This window comes from Perognathus longimembris, chromosome 6, assembly GCF_023159225.1.
Source record: "Perognathus longimembris pacificus isolate PPM17 chromosome 6, ASM2315922v1, whole genome shotgun sequence".
Classification (NCBI taxonomy): Eukaryota; Metazoa; Chordata; class Mammalia; order Rodentia; family Heteromyidae; genus Perognathus; species Perognathus longimembris.
In genome coordinates this window covers 69,526,950-69,554,777 of record NC_063166.1, presented here as the reverse complement: position 1 = coordinate 69,554,777, position 27,828 = coordinate 69,526,950, and the positions used below count along the sequence as shown (strand labels likewise).

Genomic DNA, 27,828 nt, shown 5'->3' with positions numbered 1-27,828 from the left:
AGTCCAGTGAGTCACAACTCAGGTGGGCAGGAGGGTGAGCGGGCAGAGGGAGAGCCAGTGGCTCAGAGACCATGGCTCTGACTGTGCGTGTGAATAGACTGACAGGGCTGCCTGGCACCCACGACCGACAAGTGAAGCTCAGCTTCCGAGGTGAGGCAGCTGATACGAGCACTCGGAAGACTTCTTAAACTGGGGAGCTCTGGGTCTTCTAGGGCTAGATCTCTAACCCAAATCCTAGTCATGCGCACAGCTTGCCTTCGCTCTCCCCCACCTGATCACTCCATTCCTCTAAGGCCCTCCTCTCCCTATCTTTTACTTTTAAAATTACGTGTGAAGCAAGGGGAACCGGACCGTGGGCCAGCAGTGGGAGGGCATGATTTGTGTGTGCAAGTGTGGGTAGAGACCGATAAATGACCAGTTTCTGTTCTGAGCAGGCTTTACCCAGAAAACAAGGAAAATTCACTGTGGCCAAGAAGCAGACATTGGTGAGGTCAGTACCACTGGGCCCTGGGTGGGAAAAGATGGACCTGCCCAGGTCCATCCGGGACCTTCCCAGGTTTGGGAAGGGGTGGTCTCCAGAAGTGGGGTGAGTCTCAGGTTTGAGAGATCAGATCCTTTGGGGGACATTTCGGTGCCTTGAATAGGAAGAGATTAGCTTTAGCCCTGTATGAACAGTATATGCTGGTTGTGGAAAATTTTTTTTTTGTTGTAGTTTATTGGAGATGAGTCTCACAGACTCTAATGCCCAGGCTGGCTTCAAACCATGATCCTCAGATCTCAGGCTCATTACTAGCTAGGATGGCAGGTGTGAGCCACTGGAGCCCATTGAGATCAGCTTTAGGGTATCAGCCCCAGGGTTAGCTCATGTTTGGAGGGCTGGTTTCCATTTCAGGATGGGGAGCAGGTTCTGCCTTGGGGGTGGGTGGGGGTGGGGGGTCAGGGTCAGCCGGGCATCGAGTATCACAAGCTTTACTCTATCTCCAGGTGTTCCACTGGCCCCACTACGGGGCCCCACTGGCTGGGGAGAGTCTGTCTGTGCAGGTGATCAACTGCAGTCTTGTGTTCAGCCCCAGGTGAGTAGGCCTAAGTGACCTGGGGAGGGGGGTGGCTTGATACCATTCCTCTAGATTGATCAATCTTCAAGTCCACGTCATTTCCCCAGGCCTCTGGGGACCCTGGTGATCTCCCTGCAGCAGCTGCAGAGTGCTGGGAGATTGGTGCTTCAGGAGGCCCTAGTGGATGAGAAACTGCGAGTGTCCCCGGTGAGTCCCATCAGCTGCCAGGTGGTTTAACCCAGGGGAAAATTCAAGACCCAGACAAAGTGGTAACAAGGGTCCCCATCTAGGACCTGCTAGAGTAATACGTGTGCCAGAACCAGGTTTGCCTCTGAGGCCCAAGGGTGGGGCAATGTGGGAGACACTCCCTGACTCAGGCACAGATGGAGCTGGCTGGATTTTCTTGGTGTTTCATGGAAGGTTCTTTTTCTGTAATATGCCACCATTTTTATTGCCACGTGGCCATTTTTGTGAGTGTGGGGATCTGATCTCAAAACAATGTTCCATTTAAGGCTCTTTAATACAGAAATTGCCATCACGACTGATATTCAAAATATGCATAGTGGGGCTGGGGATATGGCCTAGTGGCAAGAGAGCTTGCCTTGTATACATGAGGCCCTGGGTTCAATTCCCCATCACCAGATATACAGAAAATGGCCAGAAGTGGTGCTGTGGCTCAAGTGGCAGAGTGCTAGCCTTGAGCAAAAGGAAGCCAGGGACAGTGCTCAGGCCCTGAGTCCAAGGCCCAGGACTGGCAAAAATAAAAACACCAAAAAACAAAATATGCATAGTGTGGGGCTGGGAATATGGCCTAGTGGTAAAGTGCTCGCCTCGTATACATGAAGCCCTGGGTTCGATTCCTCAGCACCACATATATAGAAAAAAGCCGCAAGTGGCACTGTGGCTCAAGTGGCAGAGTGCTCGCCTTGAGCAAAAAGAAGCCAAGGACAGTGCTCAGGCCCTGAGTCCATGCCCCAGGACTGGCAACAAAAACAAACAAACAAACAAAATATGCATAATGTTGCAAGACTCATTTGGTAAAAATAAAACCCTTACACTTAATTCAATAGCGTACACTCAATGGAAAACAAAAGGCATTAATAACAGCTCTCTCTTAAGAAGCTATGCAGGTAACGGGAACAAACACTGAGGTACTGGGGTAAATTGATGACACAGTTAATGAACTTAATTGGCATTCCTTTTAGGGGATTCAACTCAATACAAAAAAAGCGCTTTTAATGCATAGTGTTATAGCTGTGCTGCCATGTCACAAAAATAGGCTGTCCAAGGGAGGCAAGGTGTATGAATGCTCCAGTGCCTTACAGACATGCAATCAAGTGCAACTATAAATGATATGGAAAAAAGTTTGCCATCTGACCAGTGGATCATACTTTCAAGGCATTTACTTTGCTTACCCTTTGCAGTATTCTAAGCTATTCACATTGACAATCACATTCACTGTAGTGCTTGCTGCAAGGGAGGCATAGAACCAGTTGTTTTGGCTAAAATAAGTCAAAGGCATTCCTTGGGTTCTGCATAAAAGTGACTGTATTTAACAGTCTAATGGCAATCACTGACAGGCTGCTTAAATGAATGATCTCTCCTTCATTCATTGTGTTGCAAGGGCCCAGTGGAAAAGGGAAAAAACAAAACACAAAACCTAATACTATTCCAATGGACTGAACTGGCACTTGACTATCATTTTATAATGGTTTTCCTTCAAGTGAAACTACTACATTGCCTCCCAATTTCTCTCCAAGTGTTGAACGGTCCTTACTATCATCCAAGCCATTTACTTGCCCACTCATGTTTAATACCTGTAAATTTCTTTTTAATGGCATCTTCAGAGCTACCATAAATCATCTTGCTTTTTAATGGTGCACTTTCAGGAGCCTAGGTCTTCTTTCTTAGACTCTTTTGTTTTGTATGTGGCATTGTACAAAGCATATCGGCAATCATTCAGAGGTAGCAACTTCACAAAGGATGTGTAGGGGTCCTCTATAGTCTCACCAATGTCACCCACCAAGATCTGCTTTGCTTCCTCTACAATGATTTGTCTTTTGTCATCACTTAAACAGAAGAGAACTGCTTTCTTTCTTTTTTTGATATCCTCTTGTGTGGAAGATTTCCTTACTTTCATATCATTAAAAACTTTGATGACTTCGTCATTCACTGTAACTCCAGATGCCATAGTGCCCACGGCTGTGACTATGGCGGCGGCTTGGGCTGGGGCTTGGGCTTGGGCTGGGCGGCACTCCTGTTTTGTTTTTGTTGCCAGTCCTGGGCCTTGGACTCAGGGCCTGAGCATTGTCCCTGGCTTCTTCTTGCTCAAGGCTAGCACCCTACCTCTTGAGCCACAGCTCCACTTCCGGCTTTTTTCTATATATGTGGTTCTGAGGAATCGAACCCAGGGCTTCATGTATACGAGGTGAGCACTTTACCACTAGGCCATATTCCCAGCCTCAAGGAAGGTTCTGTAGCCTGAAGAAGTAGACCTGGTCTCCAGTCTAACACCTGTGACTTGATAGAACATAGACAAGTTATTTAGCACTCCAAGCTGTTTCTTCATTTACATACTAGGCAGTCATACCAAGGGTTGAGTTTTTCTCTCATTCCTTGGCTAGGCTCTTAGTGTTAGGCAAGTGTGATGCTGAGCAGTGGGGATTCAGTTATTATCAAAACCAAGTTAAGCCAGGCGATGGTGGCCCACACCTCTAATCCTAGCTACTCAGGAGGCTGAGATCTGAGGCTCTTGGTTTGAAGCCAGCCCAGGCAGGAAAGTCCATGAAACTCTTATCTCCAATTAAACACCAATAGAAGGAAGTGGCGTTCTGGCTCAAGTGCTACAGCACTATCCTGGATCACAAAATCTCAGAAACAGAGTTCAAGCCCGGGGAGTGGCAAAAAGCAAACAAACAAAAAAACTGGTGGGTGCTTCCCAAGAGCTAGTTCATAGTGACACCTGAGCCATTTGGGGATCAGAAAAGGTTCTCTGAGGAAGTAGTGCTTGATTATTTATTTATTTATGTTTGGTCAGGCCTGGCCTCTTTTTGCTCTACTACTTGAGCTACAGCGCCCCTTCTGGCTTTTTCTATATATGTGGTGCTGAGGAATTGAACCCAGGGTTTCATGTATGTGAGGCAAGCACTCTATCACTAGGCCATATTCCCAGCCCTATGCTTGAATTTTGAATTGAAACATTATAGGTCTTAGTGAGAGAGGACAGAGTTCCAGACAGAGGAATCTGAACACACTAAAAGCCTAAGGGCCAGAGGGAGCATAGCTGGGGTACAGAACAGAATCAGGAACCCAGAATGAGATGGATCTGAGAAGGCTGGCAGGAAGCAAACCATACAAAGCAATGAGGGCCATAGTAAGTGTCTTCCAAGAACACAGGGGAACTTTGGAGCTGTGTTTCACCCCACAAGAGTATCTTGTGCATTAAGTTCTTTAGAAGATTGAGAAGGCTGAGAAATGCATTTTATTCATCAACTGCTTTGTTTAATGGCAACTCCTTTGTACAACTAAAGATAATAAAATAATTTTTAAAAATTTGAAGAAAGTTGGGGCTGGGAATATGGCCTAGTGGCAAGAGCGCTTGCCTCTTACACATGAAGCTCTCGGTTCGATTCCCCAGCACCACATATATGGAAAACGGCCAGAAGCGGCGCTGTGGCTCAGGTGGCAGAGTGCTAGCCTTGAGCAGGAAGAAGCCAGGGACGGTGCTCAGGCCCTGAGTCCAAGGCCCAGGACTGGCCAAAAAAAAAAAATATTTTTTTTTAAGAAAGTTGAACATCACTGACATTATTAACCAACAGAGGGCAAGCACAGCCCCCAGCAGATGCCGGCCAGGAGGGTGACTATTTACGGATGGAGTAAAAGGCATCATCCTTAGGCCTCTCGGCCCCAAAGCAATTTGAGGGGCACTAGAGGACACTGCATTTGGTTTCAGATCCAGGTGGAGCTTGACCTGAAGTATCAGCCCCCTGAGGGAGCTGCTGGAGCTTGGGCAGAGGAGGACTTTGGGACGCCCCTCAGGGACAGGTAATCCTTCTAGCAACCCGGGCAAGGCCTGTCAATGCCAGTGTGGATGGGTCATGAGCAGAGCAGTGGTGTCCAGTTCCACACAGGGCGTGATGGATCCATGGACGCCTTGGACTGAATATGGTTGGGTTGCAGATCTGTGGTCAGGCCTGGCCTTCTCACTCCTTTTATTCCCCCTCCTCCCAGCTCAGAGTTGATCATCCCCAATGTGGGCTTCCAAGAGCTGGAGTAAGTATGTGGGGTGACATGAAGTCACCAGGGGCAGTCTTGGTGTTAGGAGCTAGTGGCACTGAGGTTAGCTGCAGGGTCTAGAATTAGGACCAAATCAACTGGGTCAGAAGTCAGTCCTAGAATTAGATGTCAGTTGTGGAATTAGAGGGGTGCCAGGGTAGGACTCTGTCCTGGGATCAGTTTAGGGGGTCAAACATCAGTCCTAGGATCTGTGAAGTCCATTAATGTCCAGGGATGGGTGACAGGTCCTGAGTATTTCCTTTGACATCCTTTCCTGTTAGGCCTGAGGAGGCTCGGCTAGAGCGACAGGCTGTCGCTCTGGGCCGCAGGCTAGCTCGAAGCCTAGGTACACAGGATGATGAGGAGAATGAACTGGAGCTGGAGCTGGAGCTGGAGGATGAACCAGATGTGGAACTTTCTGGAGTGGTGTTCAGCCCCCTTAAGAGGTAACTTGCACCCAGGAGCACCTGCTTCTCCACCCAGCCAGTGAGTCAGTCTCATGGAGGGTTCACACACACGGGGGCTCCCACCCTTCCCGGGAGTGGGAGGAGAGTGGATAGTCTGGGGCAAGGATCACTTACTTATGGGCACAGACACAATCACACTTAAAGTCAGTGGCACGGCACGTGAAAGGTTGATATGAATGAGTTTTTCCTCTTCACTGGGGTGTTTCAGTGCTCAGAAAAGTGTTGGCACATAACAGATGCTCGATAAACATTTTGGGCAAATGAGTGGTTTCAGGGCTTCAGGAATGAATGAGTCAAATTCTGAGTATAGAGAAGCCCGGGAAGATTCAGAATCCAAAAGTTCTGAGATCTCATCCCCAGCACCACGCAAGTGTGTGTGTGTGTGTGTGTGTGTGTGTGTGTGTGTGTGTGTGTGTGTTGGTGGGGAGGAGTAAACCAGAGCTAACCCTAAGCCTCTCCACAGCCGAACCAGGGGCCTGGCCCGCGGGGATCCCTCCCAAGTGTCCAGAACCCACGACTTCCAGGTACTTTTCTCCTTCCAGGTTCCCTCCCTTGAGAGAACCAGAGGCCCTGTTTGGAGGGGCTCCACCTCTCCAGGCAGATCTAGCTTCCTTTCTCCTTTTCTTCTCCTGCTCCCCCCCCCCCGCAGGTGGGGGTGACGGTGCTTGAGGCACAGAAGCTGGTGGGAGTCAACATTAACCCTTACGTAGCTGTGCGCATTGGGGAGCAGAGAAGAGTGACAGCCACACAGCGTGGGACTAACTGCCCCTTCTACAATGAGGTGGGCGCCACCAAGGAAGAGAGCAGGTCTGAGACAAAGGGAGCGAGCCAGATGCAAGTAGTCCCCAGAGGATGCCTGGCCTGGGTGCAACATTGCAGGGGTGCTTGGCCTGTGGTTGGGGGTGGGGTGGAGGACTCATCCAGCAAAGGGTTGCAAGAGGCACAGTCGGAGAAAGCACAGTGTTCTCTTTCCAAGAGGCGGGGCAAGCTCACGTGAGACTCCCACATCTAACCTCTCACCCCTACTTCCACCCAGTACTTCTTGTTTGAGTTTCATGAGACCAAGCTTCACCTCCAAGACCTGCTGCTGGAGATCACGGTAAAGAGGGTGGTGGGGAGACAATTTCCCTCAGGAAAAAAGAAAAAAAGGTGGGGGGCTCACAAACCACAGAACTAACTCCAACTGCTTCCCCCAGGCTTTCCATTCACAGACCCTCCCATTTATGGCCACCCGGATAGGCACCTTCAGGATGGACCTTGGCATGGTCTTTGACCAGCCAGGTACTGAACGCTCCCCTTTCTGGAAGAGATGAATCTGCAGGACAAGGACCCTGGCAATGGACTCCAAGGGTCATGACCTACCTGGACCCCTGTACACTAACTTCTGAGACACTGTGTGTGTGTGTATGAGAGAGAAAGAGGAGAGAGAGAGAGAGAGAGTGTTCTGGGGCTTGAACTCAGGATCTGAGCACTATCCCTGAGCATTTTTGCTCAAGCCTGGCACTCTACCACTTGAGCCACAGCTCCACTCCAGGTTTTTATGGGAGGGGGGTGTAATTGTAGATAAGGGTCTCACAGACTTTCCTGTCTGGCTTTGAACCACCATCCTTAGATCTCAGCTTTGTGAGTAGCTGGGATTACAGGCGTGAGTCACCAGAGCTGGGCCTCTGAAACACTTCTACCCTTCCTGAGGGCTCTTCCCCGGCCTTTGCCATTGTCGCCATTGTGGGCCACTGCGGTCTTGGCTGGGTGAATCTCACAGGTCCCTCTGCCCCTTAGATGGCCACTTCTACCAAAAGTGGGCCCCTCTGCATGACCCGCGGGACACCCGCGCTGGCACCAAGGGCTTCGTCAAGGTCACCGTGTCGGTGAGGACGCGCGGAGACCTGCCCCCTCCACTGCCACCCGCGAGCCCCGGGCACAGCTCGGACCTGGAGAAGTGAGCTGGGGGCGACGTGGGCGGGCCCACGTGGGAGGGGCGTGGCTGAGGGGGGCGCTGAGAACCCCAGGGGCGCGCACGCACGCACGCACGCACGCACGCACGCTGTCGTCTCTCTCCAGGAACCTGCTCCTGCCGCGCGGCGTGCGGGCCGAGAGGCCGTGGGCACGGCTGCGCGTGCGCGTGTACCGCGCCGAGGGGCTGCCCGCGCTGCGCCCGGGCCTGCTGGGCAGCCTGGCACGTGCCCTGTCCGATCAGCGCGTGCTCCTGGACCCCTACGTGCGCGTGTCCTTCCTGGGGCAGCAGGTCAGTGGCTCCCGTGTCCCCGTGCTCCGTGGCTCGGGCGCCCTCCTCCCGCGCTGATCCCCCCCCCCCCCCCGTCTCCGTCTGCGTCCGCCCGCAGGGTGAGACCTCCGTGCGCGCCCAGACCACGGCGCCCACGTGGGACGAGCAGCTGAGCTTCGTGGAGCTCTTCCCGCCGCTCACGCGCAGCCTCCGGCTGCAGCTGCGGGACGACGCGCCCCTGGAGGACGCGGCGCTCGCCACGCACGTGCTGGACCTCAGGCAGATCTCCAACGCAGGCCGCGCCGGTGAGCGCCCGCCCCGCCGGCTGCCCACGCCTCCCACACCCTCCCCGCCCCCGCTAGGCCCCCCCCCCCCGTGTAGTTCCGCCCCCAAGGGCTAGTCTCCACCAATCAGCAGAGCTTTGGGGGAGCTGAGCCTGGCTAGAGGTGTCTCAGGTGGTGGTGGCCCTGAGCTGTCCCCTTGTTCCAAGACTTGGAGGAGATAAGGATGTGGAACACAGGTTACTCCAAGAATCACCTATCCGCAACTTTCCCCCAAAACCTTGTTCTTGTTCCTCACAGCGGGGTTTAACCCCACCTTTGGCCCAGCTTGGGTGCCCCTTTATGGCTCGCTCCCCAGCAGGGGGCTCCGGGATAATCTTCAAAGTCTCAACGAAGGCCTCGGCCAAGGCATTTGGTTCCGTGGCCGACTTCTCGTGGCCGTGTCCATGGAGGTATCCGAGGGGAGAGTTGAACCCGAGACCCCTCAGACCCCCCAGGGGTCCAGATTGTCTCGGCTTACAGGAAAGAAGAAGAAGAAGAAGAAAGCCAAGGGAGGAGGCCAGACCTCGGCTAGGGTTTCGCAGCCCATGGACACCGGTGTGGATGGGCCTGAGATTCCTAGCACGATGGAGGTGGAAGTGGAGGAGCTGCTGCCCCTGCCGGAGGTGGGGCTGGCTGGAGTCAGCTCTGGGGGTGTAATCCGTTCTCAGGCACTAAACAGCACTGGGGCTGGTTCTCAAAAAACTGTGTGTGTGTGAATCCTTGGGCTTGAACTCGGGGCATAAGCACTGTTCCTGAGCTTTTGTCTCAACACTGGTGTTCTACCACTTGAGCCACTGCTCCACTTCTGGCTTTTTTGGTAGTTTATTGGAAATGAGAGCCCCATGGACTTTCCTGTCTGGGCTTCAAACCTCAGTCCTCAGAGCTCAGCCTTCTGAGTAGCTAGGATTACAGGTGTGAGCTACTAGTGACCTGCTGGTTCTCAAGTTTATTTATCTATTTGTTGGTTGTGGGGCTTGAACTCTGGGCCTGGGCACTGTCCCTGAGCTCTTCAGCTGAAGGCTAGTGCTCTACCACTTGGAGCCACAGCACCACTTCTGGTTTTTCTGGTGGTTCTTTGGAGAAAAGAGTCTCACAGACTTTCCTGCCTGGGCTGGCTTTGAACCACTATCCTCAGATGTTAACCTCCTGAGTAGCTAGGATTACAGGTGTGAGCCACCAGCATCCAGCTGGTTCTCAGCCTTGATGATTTGGATGAAGAGTGTAAGCATATGTACATATGCATGCAAGTGTTTGTACACATATTTGACCAATCATGGGTGAACTAAGGAGATCCAATCTCCAGAGCCAAAGTGTTGGGAGGGAGGATACCTGCAGGAAGTCTGGGCCCTAGTTCTGATGTCTTTTCTGTGGGCATTGTGGTCAAATGTAGTCCAAGCTGCTCCTTTGGAGTCTGGGGACTGACTTCCAACCTGACTTCCTTCCCCAGAGTGCCCTGGCACCTTGTGAAGACTTCCTGCTTTTTGGAGTGCTCTTCGAGGCCACCATGATTGACCCCACTGTAGGCTTGCAGCCCATCAGCTTCGAGATTTCCATTGGTGTGTGGCTTAGCTGAATCCCAGAGGATCACGGGTTTAAAGGGGGCCACTTTTATTTCAGATGTGAGGCCCCTGGAAGGGGCTCTTTGGCCTTCAGTAAGGGTGAATTCTGACCTGTATTGAGACAGAGGTTGAGAGAAGTATCTGACCCTCAGTTCGTTGCCGTCTGCTCTTTGTTGCCCTGGGGTAGGCTGTGCAGGCCGCAGGGAAGAGCAGCTGAGCCGAGGGTCCGGGGACAGGGAGAAGGCCGAGGGCACAGAGGAGGCACAGCCTCTCCTGGAATCTGACAACACGGGGGCTGAGCTGGAAGTAGAGGAGGTGCTGGGGACCCCTGTTGAGCGGCCTGAGCCAGTGGATGGTAGCGGGTGAGTACTTGCAGTGACTGGAAAGAGGATACTGGGAGGTCCCCCAGACACTCAAGACAAGGGGAAGCCTCCATTCCTCTGTCTGACCCAGGCCCTACCTCTGCCTGCCGCTTCGTCACCGCAAGCCCTGCGTGCACGTGTGGAGCCGCTGGGAGGATTACACATGGCGCCTGCAGAGCAGCAACTGCGTGTGCAAAGTGGCAGAGAGGCTGGTGAGGACAGGGTGGGCACCCACAGGGAAAGGCTGGGTCACAAGACCCCAGGAAACTTTGGCCTTAGAGGGAGCTCCCGAGCTGGGCTCATGAGGGAGGCCTGATGGAGCCAGCAAGGCCGGAGGGGAGCAGGGGGGCAAAGAGCACAGCTTCTGTGTCTCAGACTGTGGGAGGACAGCAACTCAGAATGGTGGGGCTGAGGAAGGGGCTGGATGAAGACGGCTGCAATGGCTACTGAAGGCCAGGACCCCACCATGGGTGGAATCAATAGAGGGCTAAGGCAATGGAAGCAGAATTTGATGAAACCAAACAAGGATAGATCAGGAAGTAAAGGATGGAGCTTTAGGAAAATGAGGTGGGGAGATGGGGATCAGGAACCTAAAGACTCCAACCCTCTCGCCCCCTGCATATAGGACCAGGGCCTACAGGAAGTTGAGAAGATACAGCGAAGGTCTGGACCAGGTGCCTGTGCCCGGCTCAAACAGGCTCTAGAAGAGCTGGTGGCTGGGAGCAGGTAAGCTGAGACCCAGCCCCAACAGTTGTCTTAGTTCTGTCCTCCATCTCTCCCCAGCGCCCCAAAAGCTACAGGATGAGGGGTGACTCAGAGTGGCTATCTTGACCCAAAGATGGCTTTAAGCTTTATTTGCTCAAGCTCTTTTTTGGTGCCTGTCTTGGGACTTGAACTCGAGGCCTGAGCACTGTCCCTGAGCTTGTGTGCTAAGGTCAGCTCTCTATCACTTGAGCCACAGCTCCACTTCTGGCTTTTTTTTTGGGGGGGGGGGGGTAGTTAATTGGAGATAAGAGTTTCGCAGGCTTTCCTGTCTGGGCTAGCTTCAAACCCCAATCCTCAGATCTCAGTCTCCTGACTAGCTAGCATTTCAGGCACGAGCCACCAGTGTCTGGCTCATTTACTCAGCTTTTTTTTTTTTTTTTTTAAACAGAAGGATGAAAAAGGGATGTTTAATGGAATGGAAGTTTAATTGAAATTATTGGAGGTTAGACCTCCGGCCTTTCTCCTATTCTCTCTTTTTACTGATTCCTGCAGACAATTTTGTCGTGGTGCTAAGCGCAGAACAATGACCCGCCCCAACGCCCTGGATCGATGCCGAGGGAAACTGTTAATGCACAACCTGGTACAGACCGGGGGGGGGGGGAAGAGGGGCACCTAGCTGGGACCCTCCACTCATGCTCTCTTCTTTACTTCCAGAACCTGTTGGCAAAGCAAGGACTGAGGCTTCTTCGGGGTCTGGGACAGGGGAATATGCAAAAGAAGATGGCACTGGCCAAGAAACTCCTAGCCAAACTGCATTTTCTGGCTCAGGAGGTAATGTCTTCCCCCACTTTCATTTTTGCTTTCATTCTATGTCCTAAATTCTGTCTGCATCTTTGGCGATATCTTTTAGTCTTGCTTTCCCTTCCCTGGATTACCAACACCCCCCCCCCCACCCCACCCCCTCGCCCCCAAGTCCTGGAGGAGACCAAACCTGAACCTTTGAAAGGTGAGAGTGCTTTCAGGCCTCTCTGTGGACACTCCACAGAAATGTGTCAGCATTAGATAGCTGAAAGTCCAGTGGGGGAAATTTCCCACAGCCTCCAAGAGCTGAAAGCCCCAAGGGCCACTGGTGGATTTCTTTTTCTACCTCCTGCTAAGGGTACTTACTTTGCCCTCTAAGAACCGCAGAAGGAGAATGTCTTTCCTTGTCGCCTGCCTTTGGCGCACACACTCAGGTCTGTAGGAGGAGCTCTAGGTGGAGAAAGACTCGTCCTGTGACCAGAGGCCTTGGGATTTCCATGTGGCCTGCTGCCTCCCACCTGACCCTGAGCAGGCAGCCACAGCTCCAGACTCACCTGGACGCTCCTGTCCTCCGCCCACAGCCTCAGCCGCCTCTCCCCGATGTGCTCATCTGGATGCTCAGTGGGCAGCGCCGTGTGGCCTGCGCCCGGATCCCGGCCCAGGACGTGCTGTTCTCTGTGGTTGAGGAGGAGCGAGGCCGAGACTGCGGGAAGATCCAGAGTTTGCTGCTCACAGTGAGGCGCCCAGCATGGGGCGGTGGGGGCACTGGCCAGGGAGTGGGGCACTAGGGGTAGAGGCCTGGGGTTCCCACTCAGGAGTTTCTAGGTTCTTTTCAACTGTCCTAAAAGCTAAAAGATGATTGTGGCTTTGCCTAGATCCATTTGGAAATGCCTGAAAAGCTGTGGACCGTGGGCCTGCACCGGCCTTTGGTCAGAGCCTGTTCTGACACACAGGCAGGGTAACAGGAAAGAGACAGTGGTTCCTTAGCACCTAACAAGTGTAACTGGGGTGCAAGCATCATATTTCTAAATGAAGTGCTGAGAAGCTCTGGCCCTTTGGATAGACTATAGAGAATGCCCGCATGTTGAAAATGGAGATGACAAAGAAGGGAAGGCAGTAGCCATGTGAGGCAGCTCACACCTGTAAATCTAGCTATTTGGAGGCTGAGATCTGAGGATTTCAATTCAGAGCTAGGCTGGGCAGACAAATCTGAGAGACTTTTATCTACAATTAACCAGAAAAAAAGCCAGAAGTAGAGCTGTGACTCAAATGGTAGAGTGTTATCCCTGAGTGGCGGGGAAAAAAGCCAAGCAAGAACATGAAGGGGGGGGGGGGGGTGCTGGGAATATGGCCTAGTGGCAAGAGTGCTTGCCTCCTACACATGAAGCTCTCGGTTCAATTCCCCAGCACCACATGTATGGAAAACGGCCAGAAGGGGCACTGTGGCTCAGGTGGCAGAGTGCTAGCCTTGAGCGGGAAGAAGCCAGGGATGGTGCTCAGGCCCTGAGTCCAAGGCCCAGGACTGGCCAAAAAAAAAAAAAAAAAAAATAATAATAATAAAAGAAATAAAAGAAAAAGAACATGAAGGGGCTGGGAACATGGCCTAGTGGCAAGAGTGCTTGACTCGTATACATGAAGCCCTGCGTTCGATTCCCCAGCACCACATATATAGAAAACGGCCAGAAGTGGCACTGTGGCTCAAGAGGTAGAGTGCTCGCCTTGAGCAAAGAGAAGACAGGGACAGTGCTCAGGCCCTGAGTCCAAGCCCCAGGACTGGCAAAAAAAAAAAAAAAAAAAAAAAAAAGCTAAGAACATGAAGCCCTGAGTTCAAGCCCCAGTACCAGCACACACAGAAAAGAAAAAGAAGCTAGGTTCCAGTACCAGCACACACAGAAAAGAAAAAGAAGCTAGGTTCTAATGGCTCATATTTGTAATCCTAGCTACTCAGTAGGCTGAGATCTGAGGATTGTGTGTTCAAAGCCACCTGGGCAGGAAACTCTATGAGATTAGCTAGCTTTGAGCCACAGCACCACTTCCGGTTTTGAATTTAAGAGTCTCACAGACTTCTCTGGTGCCTGGCTCCAAGAAATTCTTATTTTCCAAAACTACTCTGAAAAAGCCTGAAGTAGTGCTGTGGCTCAAGTGGTAGAGTGCTAAAAAGAAGCTCAGGGACAGTGCCCAGGGCTTGAGTTCAAGCCCCAGGACCTCCCCACACATGAAAGAAAGGAAAAGAAAGAAAGAAAAAGAAAGGAGAAAGAATGAAAGAAAGAAAGAGAGGAAGAAAGAAAGGCAGGAAGGAAGGAAGGAAGGGAAAATGAAGAGAAGAGAAGAAGAAAAGAGGCGAGGGCAGAGTTCAGGTGTACTGTGGGGTTTAGAGAATTGACAATATGGGGGCATAAGTTGTGGGAGACAGGGCATGGGGTGCAGAGGCGGAAGCTAGAGAATAACCGTCGGGACTGTCTTGGGATGGCAAGAAAGTTGGGGCTAGCTAGTATAAGAACAGGAGGCCTCTGGGGTTCCAGCATGCCCGCTTCCCACACACAGGTGCCTGGAGCAACCCCTGGGGATGTCTGTGCCAAGCTGGAGCTCTTCCTGTGGCTGGGGCTGGGCAAGCAAGCCAAGGCCTGCACCTCCGAGCTGCCCCCAGACCTGCTGCCTGAGCCCTCAGCCGGGCTGCCCCACAGCCTGTACCGGGACGGTGGGTGCAAGCCCATGTGGGAACTACCTCACTATTTGCCCAGGGCGGGGGGGGGGGGCGCCTAATGAGTCAGTGGAGCCTCAATGGCTCCTCAAGCAAGCCTGGCCCCTTCCCTCCTTCACCCCAGACTTTAGGTACTTCCAGCTGCGAGCTCACCTGTACCAGGCTCGAGGCGTGCTGGCCGCGGATGACAGTGGCCTCTCGGACCCTTTTGCTCGAGTCCTCATCTCTACCCACTGCCAGACCACGAGGGTGAGGACGGGGCTTGGGTGAGGACAGGGCTGGGGTGAGGAGGGGGATGGGGTGAGGAGGGGGCTGGGGTGAGGATTGGGCTGGGAGACGCAGTGAAGCAGGATGGCACCAAGGCCCTAAGTCTCTCTTCCCATCTTGGAGTTTCAAGAGCAGGGAGTGGATAGGATTGCTGTGACTTTGGGGCCAGTGCAGAACCAGCGATTGCAGGGGAAAGAATCCTCGTCTGGGGTGGGCTTTAGGGCTCTGGGGAGGGCTGGTGACAGGAGGGAGACCCAGGGTTGTGAGGGGCAGCCTCACCCCCAATCTAGGATGCTTTTCATCCGCAGCCACTCCTGCTCCTTGAGGACACGCAGTTAAGCAAAGCTTCACTTTGCAGCCGGGCACCCAGTGGCTCACATCTGTAGTCCTAGCTACTCAGGAGCTGAGATTTGAGGATCACAGCTTGAAGGAAAGTTCATGGGACTCATATCTCCAAGTAGCCAGCAGAAAGCTGGAAATAGAGCTGTGTTTCAAGTGGTAGAGCACTAGCCTTAAGCAAAAAGAAGCTCAGGGACAGTGCCCGGGTCCTGAGTTCAAGCCTGAGGACTGGCACGCACGCATGTGCTTGCACACACACACACACACACACACACACACACACACACGTCACTTTGGATGAGTTACTCACCTGGCATGTGCATGGGGGGTTGGCTTCCGATACCTGCCGGTGCCCCTGAAGGTCCTGGAGCAGACGCTGAGCCCCCTGTGGGATGAGCTCCTGGTGTTCGAGCAGCTGATCGTGGACGGCAGGCGGGAGCAGTTGCAGGAGGAGCCGCCCTTGCTGGTCATCAATGTCTTTGACCACAATAAGTTTGTGAGTGTGCCTCTCGTCTGGATGGCCCTGCCTCTGGCCCCGGAGTATCTTCCTCTTAGGTCTTTGCTGCTGTGCTCCCTGCAGGGGCCTCCTGTGTTTCTGGGCCGAGCACTGGCTGCGCCGAGGGTGAAGCTGACAGAGGACCCATACCAGCGCCCTGATCTGCAGTTCTTCTCCCTGAGGAAGGGATCCCGGGCAGCTGGAGAGCTCATCGCCACCTTCGAACTCATCGAACTGGACTACGGGGGCGGGCTGGAGGTTAGAATAGCCTGCCGGGGCGGGCACCGTCAGTGGGGCCAATTCGTTACACATCAGGCCACCCTCAAGGAATAGAAAGCATGGGTTCACACCAGAAAAGGAGAAGGGGCACTGTGGCTCAGTGTGGGAGAGTGCTAGAACAAAAAAGCTCAAGAACAGCGCTCAGGCCCTGAATTCAAGCCCCACGACTGGCCAAAAAAGAAAGAAAAAAAAAAGCAAGCAAGCATGGGTTTGTCCGGGGACATTGCTTCAGGTCTTGAATACAGGCTGTAGGTCTCGTCCTGAGCTCACATCTTTGGCTCTCCTAGGTTAGGTGTTATGTATTTATTTATTTATTTATTTATTAAAAAAATTTTTTTTGCCAGTCCTGGGCCTTGGGACTCAGGGCCTGAGCACCCTCCCTGGCTTCTTCCCACTCAAGGCTAGCACTCTGCCACTTGAGTCACAGCGCCACTTCTGGCCATTTTCTGTATATGTGGTGCTGGGGAATCGAACCCAGGGCTTCATGTATACGAGGCAAGCGCTCTTGCCACTAGGCTATATTCCCAGCCCAGGTGTTATTTATTGATTCACTCATTCAGTTATACATTCACTCCTTTGCTCCTTTACTTATTCTTTTAGTGGTACTGGAGCTTGAACTCAAGGCCTTGCTCTTGCTAGGCTGGCACGCTACCACCTGAGCCATGCCTCCAGTCCTTCCTTTGTCATCCTGACTCCAGGGTGTGCTTTAAGGGGCTAGACTCCAGGCTCCCCCTGCCAGGCCTCCATCCACAGAGCACCCAGGCTGCGTGTTCATGCTGGACTCGTCCTGTCCTGCAAGCCTCAGGCTCCTGCCCTCCACCCTGTACCAGGCTGTTTTCCCACCTCCTGCAGCCTGGCCTTGCCGGGATCTTCATCATTTGTTCCTCACCAGCAGCCCTCCACATCCCTTCTCCAAACCCCAGCGTTCCCTCCTTTACCCTGATTCCTCTTTGACCTCTGGCCTCTTTCCTGCGGCAGCCCTCAGTGCCCCGTGATGTGGAGCCTCAGGATCTGAAGGCCCTGCTGGACCCCCTGTCCGGACGCCTGTCCCTGCCACCCAGCGTGCGTCCCGTGCTGAGGGAGTTCCGTGTGGAGGTAGCCCCGGGAGCGCAGCGTCATCCCCGGTCTCCACACTTGTCAGCTGCCGGCCTCTGAGTCTCCCCCTTCCTGAGCCTAGGTGCTGTTCTGGGGTCTGCGGGGTCTCGGTCGTGTGCACCTGTTTGAAGTGGAGCAGCCCCAGGTTGTGCTGGAAGTGGCAGGGCGACGTGTGGACTCCGAGGTCCTGGCCAACTACCGTGAAAGCCCCAACTTCACAGAGCTCGTCCAGCACCTGACTGTGGTGCGGTGTGGGTTGGGAACGAGGAGTGGGGGGCCTTGGGGGACAATTTCCAGCTGGTTGTCTCTGTACTTTGATTAGAGTGTTTAATACAGTCACATTTATTTATTTGTGATATTAGGGTTTATATCGTTCTGATACACTTTTTCTATGTCCTGCATACCTTTGTTTCTCTTCAGTGCTTTCTTTGATGTTAAGTAGGTGTTTATTAGTGTTCTACTTTAATTCCGTTCATGATTTTTACTTAGTAGCTGCCCTAAAGATATAATAGGAATATAGACTTTTCACAGTCTACTTCATCATTTCGGGGGGGGGGCTTGAATGCAGGGTCTAGGTGCTGTCCCTTAGCTTTCACATTCAAGGCTGGCATTCTGGCATTTGAGCCACAGTTCCACTTCTGGCTTTTTGTTGGTTAATTGGACATAAGAATCTCCCAGCCAGGTGCTTGTGGCTTACACCGCAATCCTAGCTACTCAGGAGGCTGAGATCTGAGGATTGCGGTTCAAAGCCAGCCCAGGCAGGAAAGTTTGTGAGACTCTTATCTCCAATTAACTACCAGAAAACTGGAAGTGGCACTGTGGTTCAAGTGGTATACCGTTAGCCTTGAGCTGAAGAGCTCAGGGACAGTGCCCAGGCCCAGAGTTCAAGCCCCACAGTCCAAAAAAAAAAGAATCTTACAGACATCTTCCAAAGCTGTTTTTGAACCACAGTCTTCAGCTCTCAGCCTGCTAAGTAGCTAGGATTACAGGCAGGAGCCACCTGTGCCCAGTTTGATTAATACTAACTTAATTCCAGTAAAATATAGAAACTTTTTTCCAGTATAGCTCTATTTTTCCTTTTTCATTTGTGCTATTTCAAATATATATAAAGATAAATGCAGTAACACAGATATGTATACATATATGTATATGCATGTATCTACATCTGTATCTGTTCACAGTAGTGGGTTTAAACTCTAGGCCTTAGACCTTGAACTTGTGAGGTAAATGTTCTGCCACTTGGGCTACAACCTCAGTCCTTTTTTGCTATAGTTATTTTTCAAATAGTGTCTCCCATTTTTTCCCTGTCCAGTATGGACTGTGATCCTCCTATTTATGCTCCTGTTCATAGCTATGAACTCAGCTTTTAAGGGTAGAGATGAGATCTCCCAAACGTTTTTGCCCAAGCTGACCTCAAAGTCCAATATCTTGTTGTGGGTTTTTTGGTTTTTTTTTTTTGCCAGTCCTGGACCTTGGATTCAGGGCCTGAGCACTGTCCCTGGCTCCTTTTTGCTCAAGGCTAGCACTCTACCACTTGAGCCACAGCGCCACTTCTGTTTTTTTCTATATATGTGGTGCTGAGGAATCGAACCCAGGGCTTCATGTATACCAGGCACTTTACCACTAGACCATATTCCCAGCCCTTCAAAGTCCAATATTCTGGATCACCGTTTCCAAATTTTTAGGATTAGAAGTGTGACCCACTGTGTTGACTTTCAGCAATATTCTTAGCCTGAGATTGTGTCTCTTTTGCTCTAGGACTCAAGGTCCAAAGACAGTGACATATCAGAGATGTCACAGTGGGGCTGCCGCAGAGCCGAGTGTAGATGTGTTGTTCTCCTACCTGTCTGAGCTGCCTTCTAGCTCAGTGGAGACATAGTCCTCCCTCCTTCCCAGGACTTACCGGAACAGCCGTATTTGCAGCCTCCACTCAGCATCCTGGTGATTGAGCGCCGGGCTTTTGGCCGCACAGTCCTTGTGGGTTCCCACATTGTCCCCCACATGCAGCGCTTCACGTTCCATGCTCATGAGGATCCCCCCGAAGAGGAAGCAGAGGAGGAAGAGGCAGGGGACACAATGCCAAAGGGACCTCAAGGTCAGGGGACTTCTTCTGAGATGCTGGCTCTTGACAGAGATGGCTCTGGGATCCTCATGGCTTCTCAGCCCCCCTCATGGCTCCATTCCCTGCCTTCCAGGACAGAAGTCTCTGGATCCTGCCCTGGATGAAGCAGGGATATCCAGAGGGCTCCTGAAGGTGATGGGCTGTGCAGGAAGGGCGGGTAGGGCTTGGGCGGTACTGGCATAGTGAGACTGAGTCCTCTCTCCCTCAGACTCCTTTGAAGAAGCTCACCCTGGGAGGCCTCCTAGGTCAAGGTCTTGAACTGGAAGAGGACATTCCGGACCCGGAAGAGCTTGACTGGTGGTCCAAGTACTATGCCTCTCTGCAGGAGCTCCAGAGACAGGTGAGGTGGCAAGAGGCAGGGGGACCCAGAGTGGGAACTGGGGCTGCAAATGCAGGAAGAACAATCTCCTCAAATATCGGAGTACTAAAGTTTCTCAAAGCTCCTATTATAGTCATCTGTAACACCATTTTTTTTTTTTTTGGTCAGTCATGGGGCTTGAACTCAGAGCCTGGGTGCTGTCCCTGAGCTCCTTTTGCTCAAGGCTAGCTCTCTCCCACTTTAAGCCACAACATCATTTCCAGTTTTCTGGTGGTTAATTGGAGATGAGAGTCTCATGGACTTTCCTGCTTGGGCTGACATCAAACCATGATCCTCAGAGCTCGGCCTCCTGAGTAGCTAGGATTACAGGTGTGAGCTACATTTGGTGTGTATTTCACACTCACAACACATCTCAGTTGAGACTGGCCACATTTTAATAGCTTAGAAACCACATGTGCTAGTGATGACTGTTTTGGACAAGGCAGAGGCAGATGATAAATGAAGTCTTTGAAAAAGGGACTACACAGCTAGACCTCTATGTTGGGAAAGGAGGAGACTAAGGAAGAGGGTGAGAATGAAATCCTGTCCCGACCTTTGGTTTTAGCCCACCTTGGATGAGGACGAAATGGCTGATCCTGGCGATTCAGGTAGGATATTATGTTGCTGTTCTTGCTCCATCTTTTTACCCCCCTACCCACGCCTACTTCTGACCTGTGTCACTTCTGTTCTTCCCAGATGGGGCCAACCTCATTTCTGTGGATGGGGAGGCCCAGGACCAGGGCGAGGCTGATGTCAAAGGCTCTGCATCTCAGAAAAAAACCATTGCCACCCTGAAGGTGCTGGGGTGCTGGGGAGAGGGGCGTGTCCTGGGATTCTGGACATTGGGCTGTATCTGAGGCTGCCTGTCACCTTTCAGATCTACAATTGCACGCTGGAGGAAGAGTTCAACAACTTTGAAGACTGGCTGAATGTGTTTCCTCTATACCGAGGGCAAGGAGGCCAGGATGGAGATGGGGAGCAAGAGGGCTCTGGACACCTAGTGGGCAAGTTCAAGGTGTGTTTGGGGAAGGAGAGGGAAAGGAAGGAGCACAGGACAAGGGATCCAGGCCATTTATTTTTGTCCCCCCACTCCAGGGCTCCTTTCTTATTTACCCTGAGTCAGAAGCCTCATCCTTCTCTGAGCCCCAGATATCCAGAGGGATCCCCCAGAACCGACCCATCAAGCTCCTGGTCAGAGTTTACATTGTAAAGGTGAGTGTTCATAGCCCTGACACACCTGCAGTCCAGCAACGGCGATGAACATGAAACCTGTGGATTGAAGGCTTGCAAAGGAGCCTCGGATGTCACACTTCAACTTCTTCATGTGTCAGCTCTTTGTGTGCGTGTGTGTGTGTACTGGTATTTGGGCTTGTATTCAGGGCCTAGCCACTGTTCTTTAGCTTTTTTAACTCAAAGATGGTACTTTACCACTTGAGCCACAGCTCCATTTCCAGCTTTTTTGTGTGTGGTTAATTGGAGACAAGAATCTCACAGACTTTCCTGCCCAGACTGGCTTCCAACTGTGAACCTTAGGTCTGCGCTACCTGAGTAGCTAGGATTACAGGCATTAGCCACAAGTGCCTGGCTACGTGTATGTGCTTTAAACACAGAGATTCTGAAAAGGGGCCATTTGAAGAAACATGTGTGTTCCGCCCTAATCTAAGACTCGGTAGTGGGCTCTTCTTCATCTGTTTCCAGTAATATGATAGGCTAGATAGCCTGAGAGAAATCCCTTGTCATTTTAAGCCAGCCCAGAAAGGAAAGCCCACGAGACTCTTATCTCCAATTAACCACCAGAAAAATCAGAAGTAAAGCTGGTAGAATGCTAGCTTGATTGAAAAAGCTCAGGAACAATGCCCAAGCCCTAAGTTCAAGCCCCATGACTGGCAAAAACAAGTTAGAAAAAGCAAAATATACTCATCAAAAACAGTCTATCAGGAGGGTTGGGAATATGGCCTAGTGGTAAAGTGCTTGTCTAGCATGCATGAAGTCCTGGGTTCGATTCCTCAGCACCACATATACAGAAAAGGCCAGAAGTGACACTTTGTCTCAAGTGGTAGAGGGCTAGCCTTGAGAAAAAGAAGCTCAGGGAAGGTGCTTAGGCCCTGAGTTCAAGCCCCAGGAATGACAAAAAAAAAAAAAAAAAGAAAAAGAAAAAGGCTACGAGGAGAGATTGTTATGTTAAGATCTACCTTTCCAAATATTTGGTTTCATTATATTTTTTCACTAAGCTTGTTTGTCTTACAGATTGCATGATTTTGTCTTGCCTAGTCTCTCAGTGTGAAGCACCCTGTTGGCCATTTTGTCCCCCACTTATTCTGAGATGCGGCTCAGCAAGGGTCAGGGCTGTGGTAAGGATGCTTTCTTCCAGACTCACTCCATATTGTTCTCCTAGGCTACAAACCTCGCTCCTGCCGACCCCAATGGCAAAGCAGACCCCTATGTGGTGGTTAGCGCTGGCAAGGAGCGGAAGGACACGAAGGAGCGCTACATCCCTAAGCAACTCAACCCCATCTTTGGAGAGTGAGGCTGGGCCCTGTGGCTGGGAATGCAGGAGCCCTGGGGCCCAAGGGCTGTCCCCAAGTGGCTGGCCTGGTGACACTGAGGAAGTGGACCCCCAGACCCCAGGACCCTCTCAGGGCCTGGCTCTGTCCTCAGCCTCTCTCTCACTTGGTCAGGGTCCTGGAGTTGAGCATCTCTCTTCCCGCTAAGCCAGAGCTGACAGTGGCCGTATTTGATCACGACCTCGTGGGTTCTGACGACCTCATTGGGGAGACCCATGTTGACCTGGAGAACAGGTTCTATAGCCACCACAGAGCAAATTGTGGGCTGGCCTCCCAATATGACACGTGAGTCTGCCAGAGTCTTCAGGAGCTGCTCTTAATCTCCGACCAAGCACACGCAAACTCACATGTCCATTCACCACTCCAGATCTTAGGATTTCATAGAAGAGAAACTGCCTACCTCTCCACTAAGTTTAGTGGCCCAAACTTGAACCTAGCCATTAAGGTCCTGTAACTGATCACTTGCTCAGCCTCCTTGAGCTTCATTCAGCATTCTCGTCTGCCAACTAGAGATTATATCCTCTTTCCCAGAAGCACTTTTGATTTCCCACCATTTCTTTGAGGAGTAACCTGCCTCCCACTGGAGTTCTAAACCTAGATCCCTGTCTTCAAGGGTCTTCAGCCTTGTGCCCACCCCGTGCCCACCTATGTGCATGCACTGGTCCCACAGGAGGCATCTTCCTTTCCTACCTGCAGGGATGGGTACAACACCTGGCGGGATGCCTTCCGGCCCTCGCAGATCCTGGCGGGGCTGTGCCAACGGTGTGGCCTCCCTGCTCCCGAATACAGAGTCGGGGCTGTCAAGGTGGGCAGCAAAGTATTTCTGACACCGCCTGGGATCCTGCCCCCAGGTACCATCTCCCCTCTGCTGACAGATCAAAGGGAACAAGATGGAGGAAGAGATCCCCTGGTACCAGTGTAGTGTGCTCCCCAAAGTAACCTGCTGAAGGCAGCGGGCAGAGAACGTGTTTGGTGAAGGATACGGTTTTGAGAAGAAAATGGGTCTTTTAGTAGACCTCAGAATCACAGCCAATCAAGTCTCTAGGACATAGGGCATCCCTAGTGAGCACTGTTACAACAGCACAGGGCTGCAGAACTGAGCTCATGCCTCGAAAATAGTGACCTATTCTCAAACAGAATCTGAGTAGAAGCTACAGGCCCTCCTGTGGCCTGTGTCCACAGCTGCTGGCTTTTTGCCAGCACAGCTGTTATAGCAGCACCCACATCCCCTCTTTCATGTATGGTTGACTTGCCTCCCAAGCTTTTACCCAGTGCAGCGGCCTCAGCGTGGAGTTCCTGTGGCGGGGTAGAGAGAGGAGGGAGGGGAGTTGGGAACTGTGTGGAATCCAATCTCTCACACCTTTTGTTTCAGGTGATATGGGTTCCAAGGTGGCAAGTGGTGCCCCTGAGGAGGCCCAGGCACTGCTTGTGCTGCGGCGTTGGCAGGAGATGCCAGGGCTTGGGATCCAGCTGGTACCAGAGCATGTAGAAACACGGCCCCTCTACCATCCCCGCAGCCCAGGGCTGCTGCAGGTGAGGGGTGCCCAGCACTCTCAAAACTCTCAGAATCCTGCCATTTCTTCCTGGTTTTTTTTTTTTTTTTTTGGTTGGTCGTGGGGCTTGAACTCTGGGCCTGGGCGCTGTCCCTGAGCTCTTCAGCTCAAGGCCTGTGCCCTACCTCTTGAGCCACAGCGCCACTTCTGGTTTTCTGGTGGAGACAAGAGTCTCCTGGACTTCCCTGCCCAAGCTGGCTTTGAACCACAGTCCTCAGATCTCAGCCTCCTGAGTAGCTAGGAGCACAGGTGTGAGCCACTGGCGCCCAGTGAGGCTGGAATCCTTACTTCATGCTCCACTTCCGTCCTCCTTCCCGAAGGTCCATTTGGGGCAAGGACAGTCTCTGGGCCACAGGGTTATCAGAGGAGGTGGGGACTTCCAGCAAGACGCTCCAACCCTGGCTCCTCTCTGCTCCCAGGGATCCCTCCATATGTGGATTGACATCTTCCCCAGCGATGTGCCTGCCCCACTTCCGGTTGACATCAAACCTCGGCAGCCAATCAGGTGAGAGAATTCTGGCCCAGCCTCCCAATGCTCTACCTGTACCAGGGTTCTCTGGGAAATCCAAGCCGGAGAGACTTCTGAAGGGAGCCTTATGGGTAATAGATGAGACATTAAATGCCCCTTCTCCACCCCGGGTGGAGCCAGGTCTCTGTCATTTGTAAATGGAAAGAAGTCCAAACTCTTTTTTTTTTTTTTTTTTTTTTTTGGCCAGTCCTGGGCCTTGGACTCAGGGCCTGAGCACTGTCCCTGGCTTCTTTTTGCTCAAGGCTAGCACTCTGCCACTGAGCCACAGCGCCACTTCTGGCCGTTTTCTATATATGTGGTGCCGAGGAATCGAACCCAGGGCTTCAGGTGTACGAGGCAAGTGCTCTTGCCACTAGGCCATATTCCCAGCCCCCCAAACTCTTTTTAGTGTTCCTACCTGAGCAAATATGAGCGGAACCTTGTGTGGATGTGGCCACTGCAAGCCTGGATCCATGTGTTCAGATGGTGTCCACAGTTTGTCACCTATTCTGGACTCTGCTTTCCTTAGTACCTCTCTCAGAAAGCCTTTTGTAGCTTTCTGTGTTTGTTTTACTGGTCCTGGGGCTTGAACTCAGGGCCTGAGCTTGTTTGCTGAAGGCTGGCACTCGATCACATGAGCCACAGGTCTACTGCCAGTTTTTTGGTGGTTCACTGGAGATAAGACTCTCATGGACTTTCCTGCCTGAGTTGGCTTTGAACCGCAACCCTCAGATTTCAACCTCCTAGCTATTTAGGATTATAGGCATGAACCACCAGTGCCTGGCTTTTGTTGTGGTTTTCAACAATGCTAGGCAAAAATATATGCCTTTTCCTATTTAGAGCCAAAGTCTAGAGTCACTCCTCGTTGGACTAGCTTGAGTCCAATGCTGCTCCCCGGATCTTTCATTGTGCTCAGGGACTATACTACACTGATCAACCAGTTCTAGCTGCTGTCCTCAAGCCTACAGACAGGAAGTATTCCATCTTACCAGAATCGTATAGATCAACAGTGTGACCGAGTGTGGGTTACCAGCAGAAAATCAGGATGTTGTCAACAAATATGGAGAAATTGATGCTGGGCGAGGAAATCAGATATTCGGGGAAAACGGCTCTCAGGCAATTCCGTGACAGCCACTGACAGGGCCACACAGGGTGGAGTCCAGAATGTTGTAGCTCCTCTGTTCCTCATGGCTGCTTGTGTTTATCCCCTATTTCTCCTTGCAAGACTGGTTGCTCTGCTCACTTCTTTCTTTCCTGTACTGTCACACTTAAGCTCACCTCATTTGACCAGAGTGGCTACAGGAGATACCATACAATACAACAGTTTAGGGTCCTAACACCAAACATAAGGGGGCGAGAAGCTCACTGGACTGGCGTGGGTCAGGAGACCCTTCCTGGTGCCTCACTGTCGCTGGGGGTGGTCACCTGGGCTAACCCCTCATAGAACCACAGGTATTCCGATTACCGGGCCAGACACAAACTTGGTAGTCAGCCAATGTCAGTTGCCCTGGCCCAGGTCCTTTCTGCCGGCCCTCCCAGGACCCCTCTTTACAGTCTGCTAACCATTACCCAACCTGCCCCTCCAGCTATGAGCTCAGAGTTGTCATCTGGAACACAGAAGACGTGGTTCTGGATGATGTGAATCCGCTCACTGGAGAGATGTCCAGTGACATTTATGTAAAAAGGTAGGGCTGCAAGTGGGACTGGCTGAAGGGGGGGGGGTCAGCTGTGTCCTAAGGGGGGATTAACCCAGCACCCTGACCTCTGGGCCTCTGTATGTCTAGAGCTAGGAGCCAAGTTCTAGATCTGCCCCAGCTCTGACACCCATGGGCCCTTCCTCTGGTCCCAGCTGGGTGAAGGGGCTGGAGCATGACAAACAGGAGACAGATGTCCACTTCAACTCCCTCACTGGGGAGGGGAACTTCAACTGGCGCTTTGTGTTTCGCTTTGATTACCTGCCCACGGAGCGGGAGGTGAGCGTGCGGCGCAAGGCCGGGCCATTCGCCCTGGAGGAGGCTGAGTTCCGGCAGCCGGCCGTGCTGGTCCTGCAGGTGTGGGATTATGACCGCATCTCCGCCAACGACTTCCTCGGTACTGCCTAGCCTCTCCCAGCCTCCAGCCTCTATCCTCACCACCCCCTTGCCTCTCTAACCCAACCCCAAAGACGCCAGGCCAAAACCTTGGTTTTCTCCTTAAGCCCTGATCGCAGGAATGAACATTCCTAAAGGACAATCCTGGATTTGATCCTATGGACCCCCGATCCCCAGGGTGGGCCTTTGGGCCTTGGTTTGGGAGTCTGATCCCAGTCCAAGGCCCCTTTCCGCGGGCAGTAGACCGCGCTGGCAGCTGGGCTGTGGTTTGGGGTAGTAGGAGGCCTTGGCCACTTCAGCCCTGCTGTGCTGCCCTCCCACTCCCGGGCCAGCCTGGATTTGCCTTCCAGGATCCCTGGAGCTGCAGTTACCGGACATGGTGCGGGGTTCCCGGACCCCAGAGCTCTGCTCCATCCAGCTGGCCCGCCACGGGGCCGGGCCCAGGTGCAACCTGTTCCGCTGCCGCCGTCTGCGGGGCTGGTGGCCGGTGGTGAAGCTGCGGGAGGCGGAGGACGAGGCCCGCGAGGCCCGGGAGGCGGCAGGCAGGAAGAGGCGGAGGAAGAGGAGGAGGAAGGGGCGCCCCGAGGACCTGGAATTCACCGACGGCGGCGGCCACGTCTACGCGCTCATGGTGCGAGCCGAGCTGGGAGCCTGGCCCAGCTCCCCGGGGCTGGGGGTGGGGACGCTCGGGGGTCCTCGGCTCCCAGCCACCCGTGCCGCTTCCTTCCCAGGGGAAGGTGGAGGCCGAGTTCGAGCTGCTCCCTGTGGAAGAGGCGGAGAAGCGGCCGGTGGGGAAGGGGCGGAAGGAGCCCGAGCCCCTGGAGAAACCAAAGTGAGTGGAGCCCAGGCGGCCTGGTCCCCGGTGGCGGGGTGGAGAGCTCAGGCCTTCTGGTCACCCAGATTGCTCCTTTTCCCCCAACAGCCGCCCCAAAACCTCCTTCAACTGGCTGGTGAACCCGCTGAAGACCTTCGTCTTCTTCATCTGGCACCGGTACTGGCACATCCTGCTGCTGCTGCTGGTGCTGCTGCTGCTCACCATCTTCCTCCTGCTGGTCTTCTACACCATCCCTGGGCAGATCAGCGAGGCCATCTTCAGCCCACTCCACAAGCCCTCGGGCTCCGGCTGACCGCCCGTGCCCGCCGTGCCCACGCCCGCCACTTTCGCTCAATAAACCCTGCAGGGTGGCCTGCGGCAGGGCACACAAGTTACACGTTCTTGAGCCGATAGAACACAGATCGGGGCCTTGTTGGGAGGCTCAAAGTAGCTCACCTTGCTGCTCCTGTCCTTGCCAGGGGCGAGACCCTCCCACCCAAGTGGTTAGGGCATTCCTCGACCTCCTTAGATGGGAACTGGTAAATAAACCAGTTAACATGTCTCTCGCCAACCCTGGGGGCAAGCACACCCATCTGGAAGTCCTGGTGTCACAATTTAGCAGAGGTGACAGAAATCTCAGCCCAAATTAACTTAAGCCAGAAGGGCGCAGTGCGGCCGGTGTAGCTTGTCACAGGGTGTAAATGATGTCACCAGTGCTGGCTGTCTCTGTCCCTTGACACGGCTAGCTGTGCTGTCCCACGGGAGGAGCTCATCTGCAGGCCGCTTCTCCCCCTTGGGCCTGCAAGATGGCAGCAAAGGAAATGCTCCTCCGGATAGGCCTGGCTTGCCCGGGCTGCTGTGGCCAGGGATG

General features: G+C 52.8%; 1 protein-coding gene and 1 pseudogene across 1 annotated transcript; one reads left to right on the top strand and one right to left on the bottom strand.

The window, feature by feature from the left end:
- The first annotated feature begins 20 nt into the window (after positions 1 to 20).
- Positions 21 to 27,270, top strand: LOC125353740 (fer-1-like protein 4). The gene is made up of 45 exons (XM_048349397.1): positions 21 to 150; positions 435 to 490; positions 985 to 1,073; positions 1,163 to 1,262; positions 5,008 to 5,099; positions 5,286 to 5,327; positions 5,612 to 5,776; positions 6,261 to 6,321; positions 6,447 to 6,578; positions 6,834 to 6,896; positions 6,994 to 7,078; positions 7,577 to 7,736; positions 7,859 to 8,042; positions 8,140 to 8,326; positions 8,603 to 8,967; positions 9,792 to 9,900; positions 10,091 to 10,265; positions 10,357 to 10,477; positions 10,891 to 10,991; positions 11,523 to 11,610; positions 11,685 to 11,801; positions 12,353 to 12,505; positions 14,316 to 14,469; positions 14,597 to 14,721; positions 15,440 to 15,574; positions 15,659 to 15,832; positions 16,832 to 16,948; positions 17,031 to 17,192; positions 18,845 to 19,043; positions 19,144 to 19,202; positions 19,279 to 19,410; positions 19,994 to 20,036; positions 20,125 to 20,225; positions 20,306 to 20,443; positions 20,524 to 20,640; positions 21,824 to 21,951; positions 22,107 to 22,277; positions 22,689 to 22,843; positions 23,365 to 23,525; positions 23,965 to 24,050; positions 25,640 to 25,738; positions 25,903 to 26,144; positions 26,494 to 26,774; positions 26,875 to 26,975; positions 27,066 to 27,270. Exons 1-45 carry the CDS (start codon positions 72 to 74, stop codon positions 27,268 to 27,270), a joined length of 6,009 nt encoding a protein of 2,002 aa, XP_048205354.1. The 5' UTR covers positions 21 to 71.
- LOC125353421 lies at positions 2,443 to 3,305 on the bottom strand (annotated as a pseudogene).
- Positions 27,271 to 27,828: the final 558 nt, after the last annotated feature.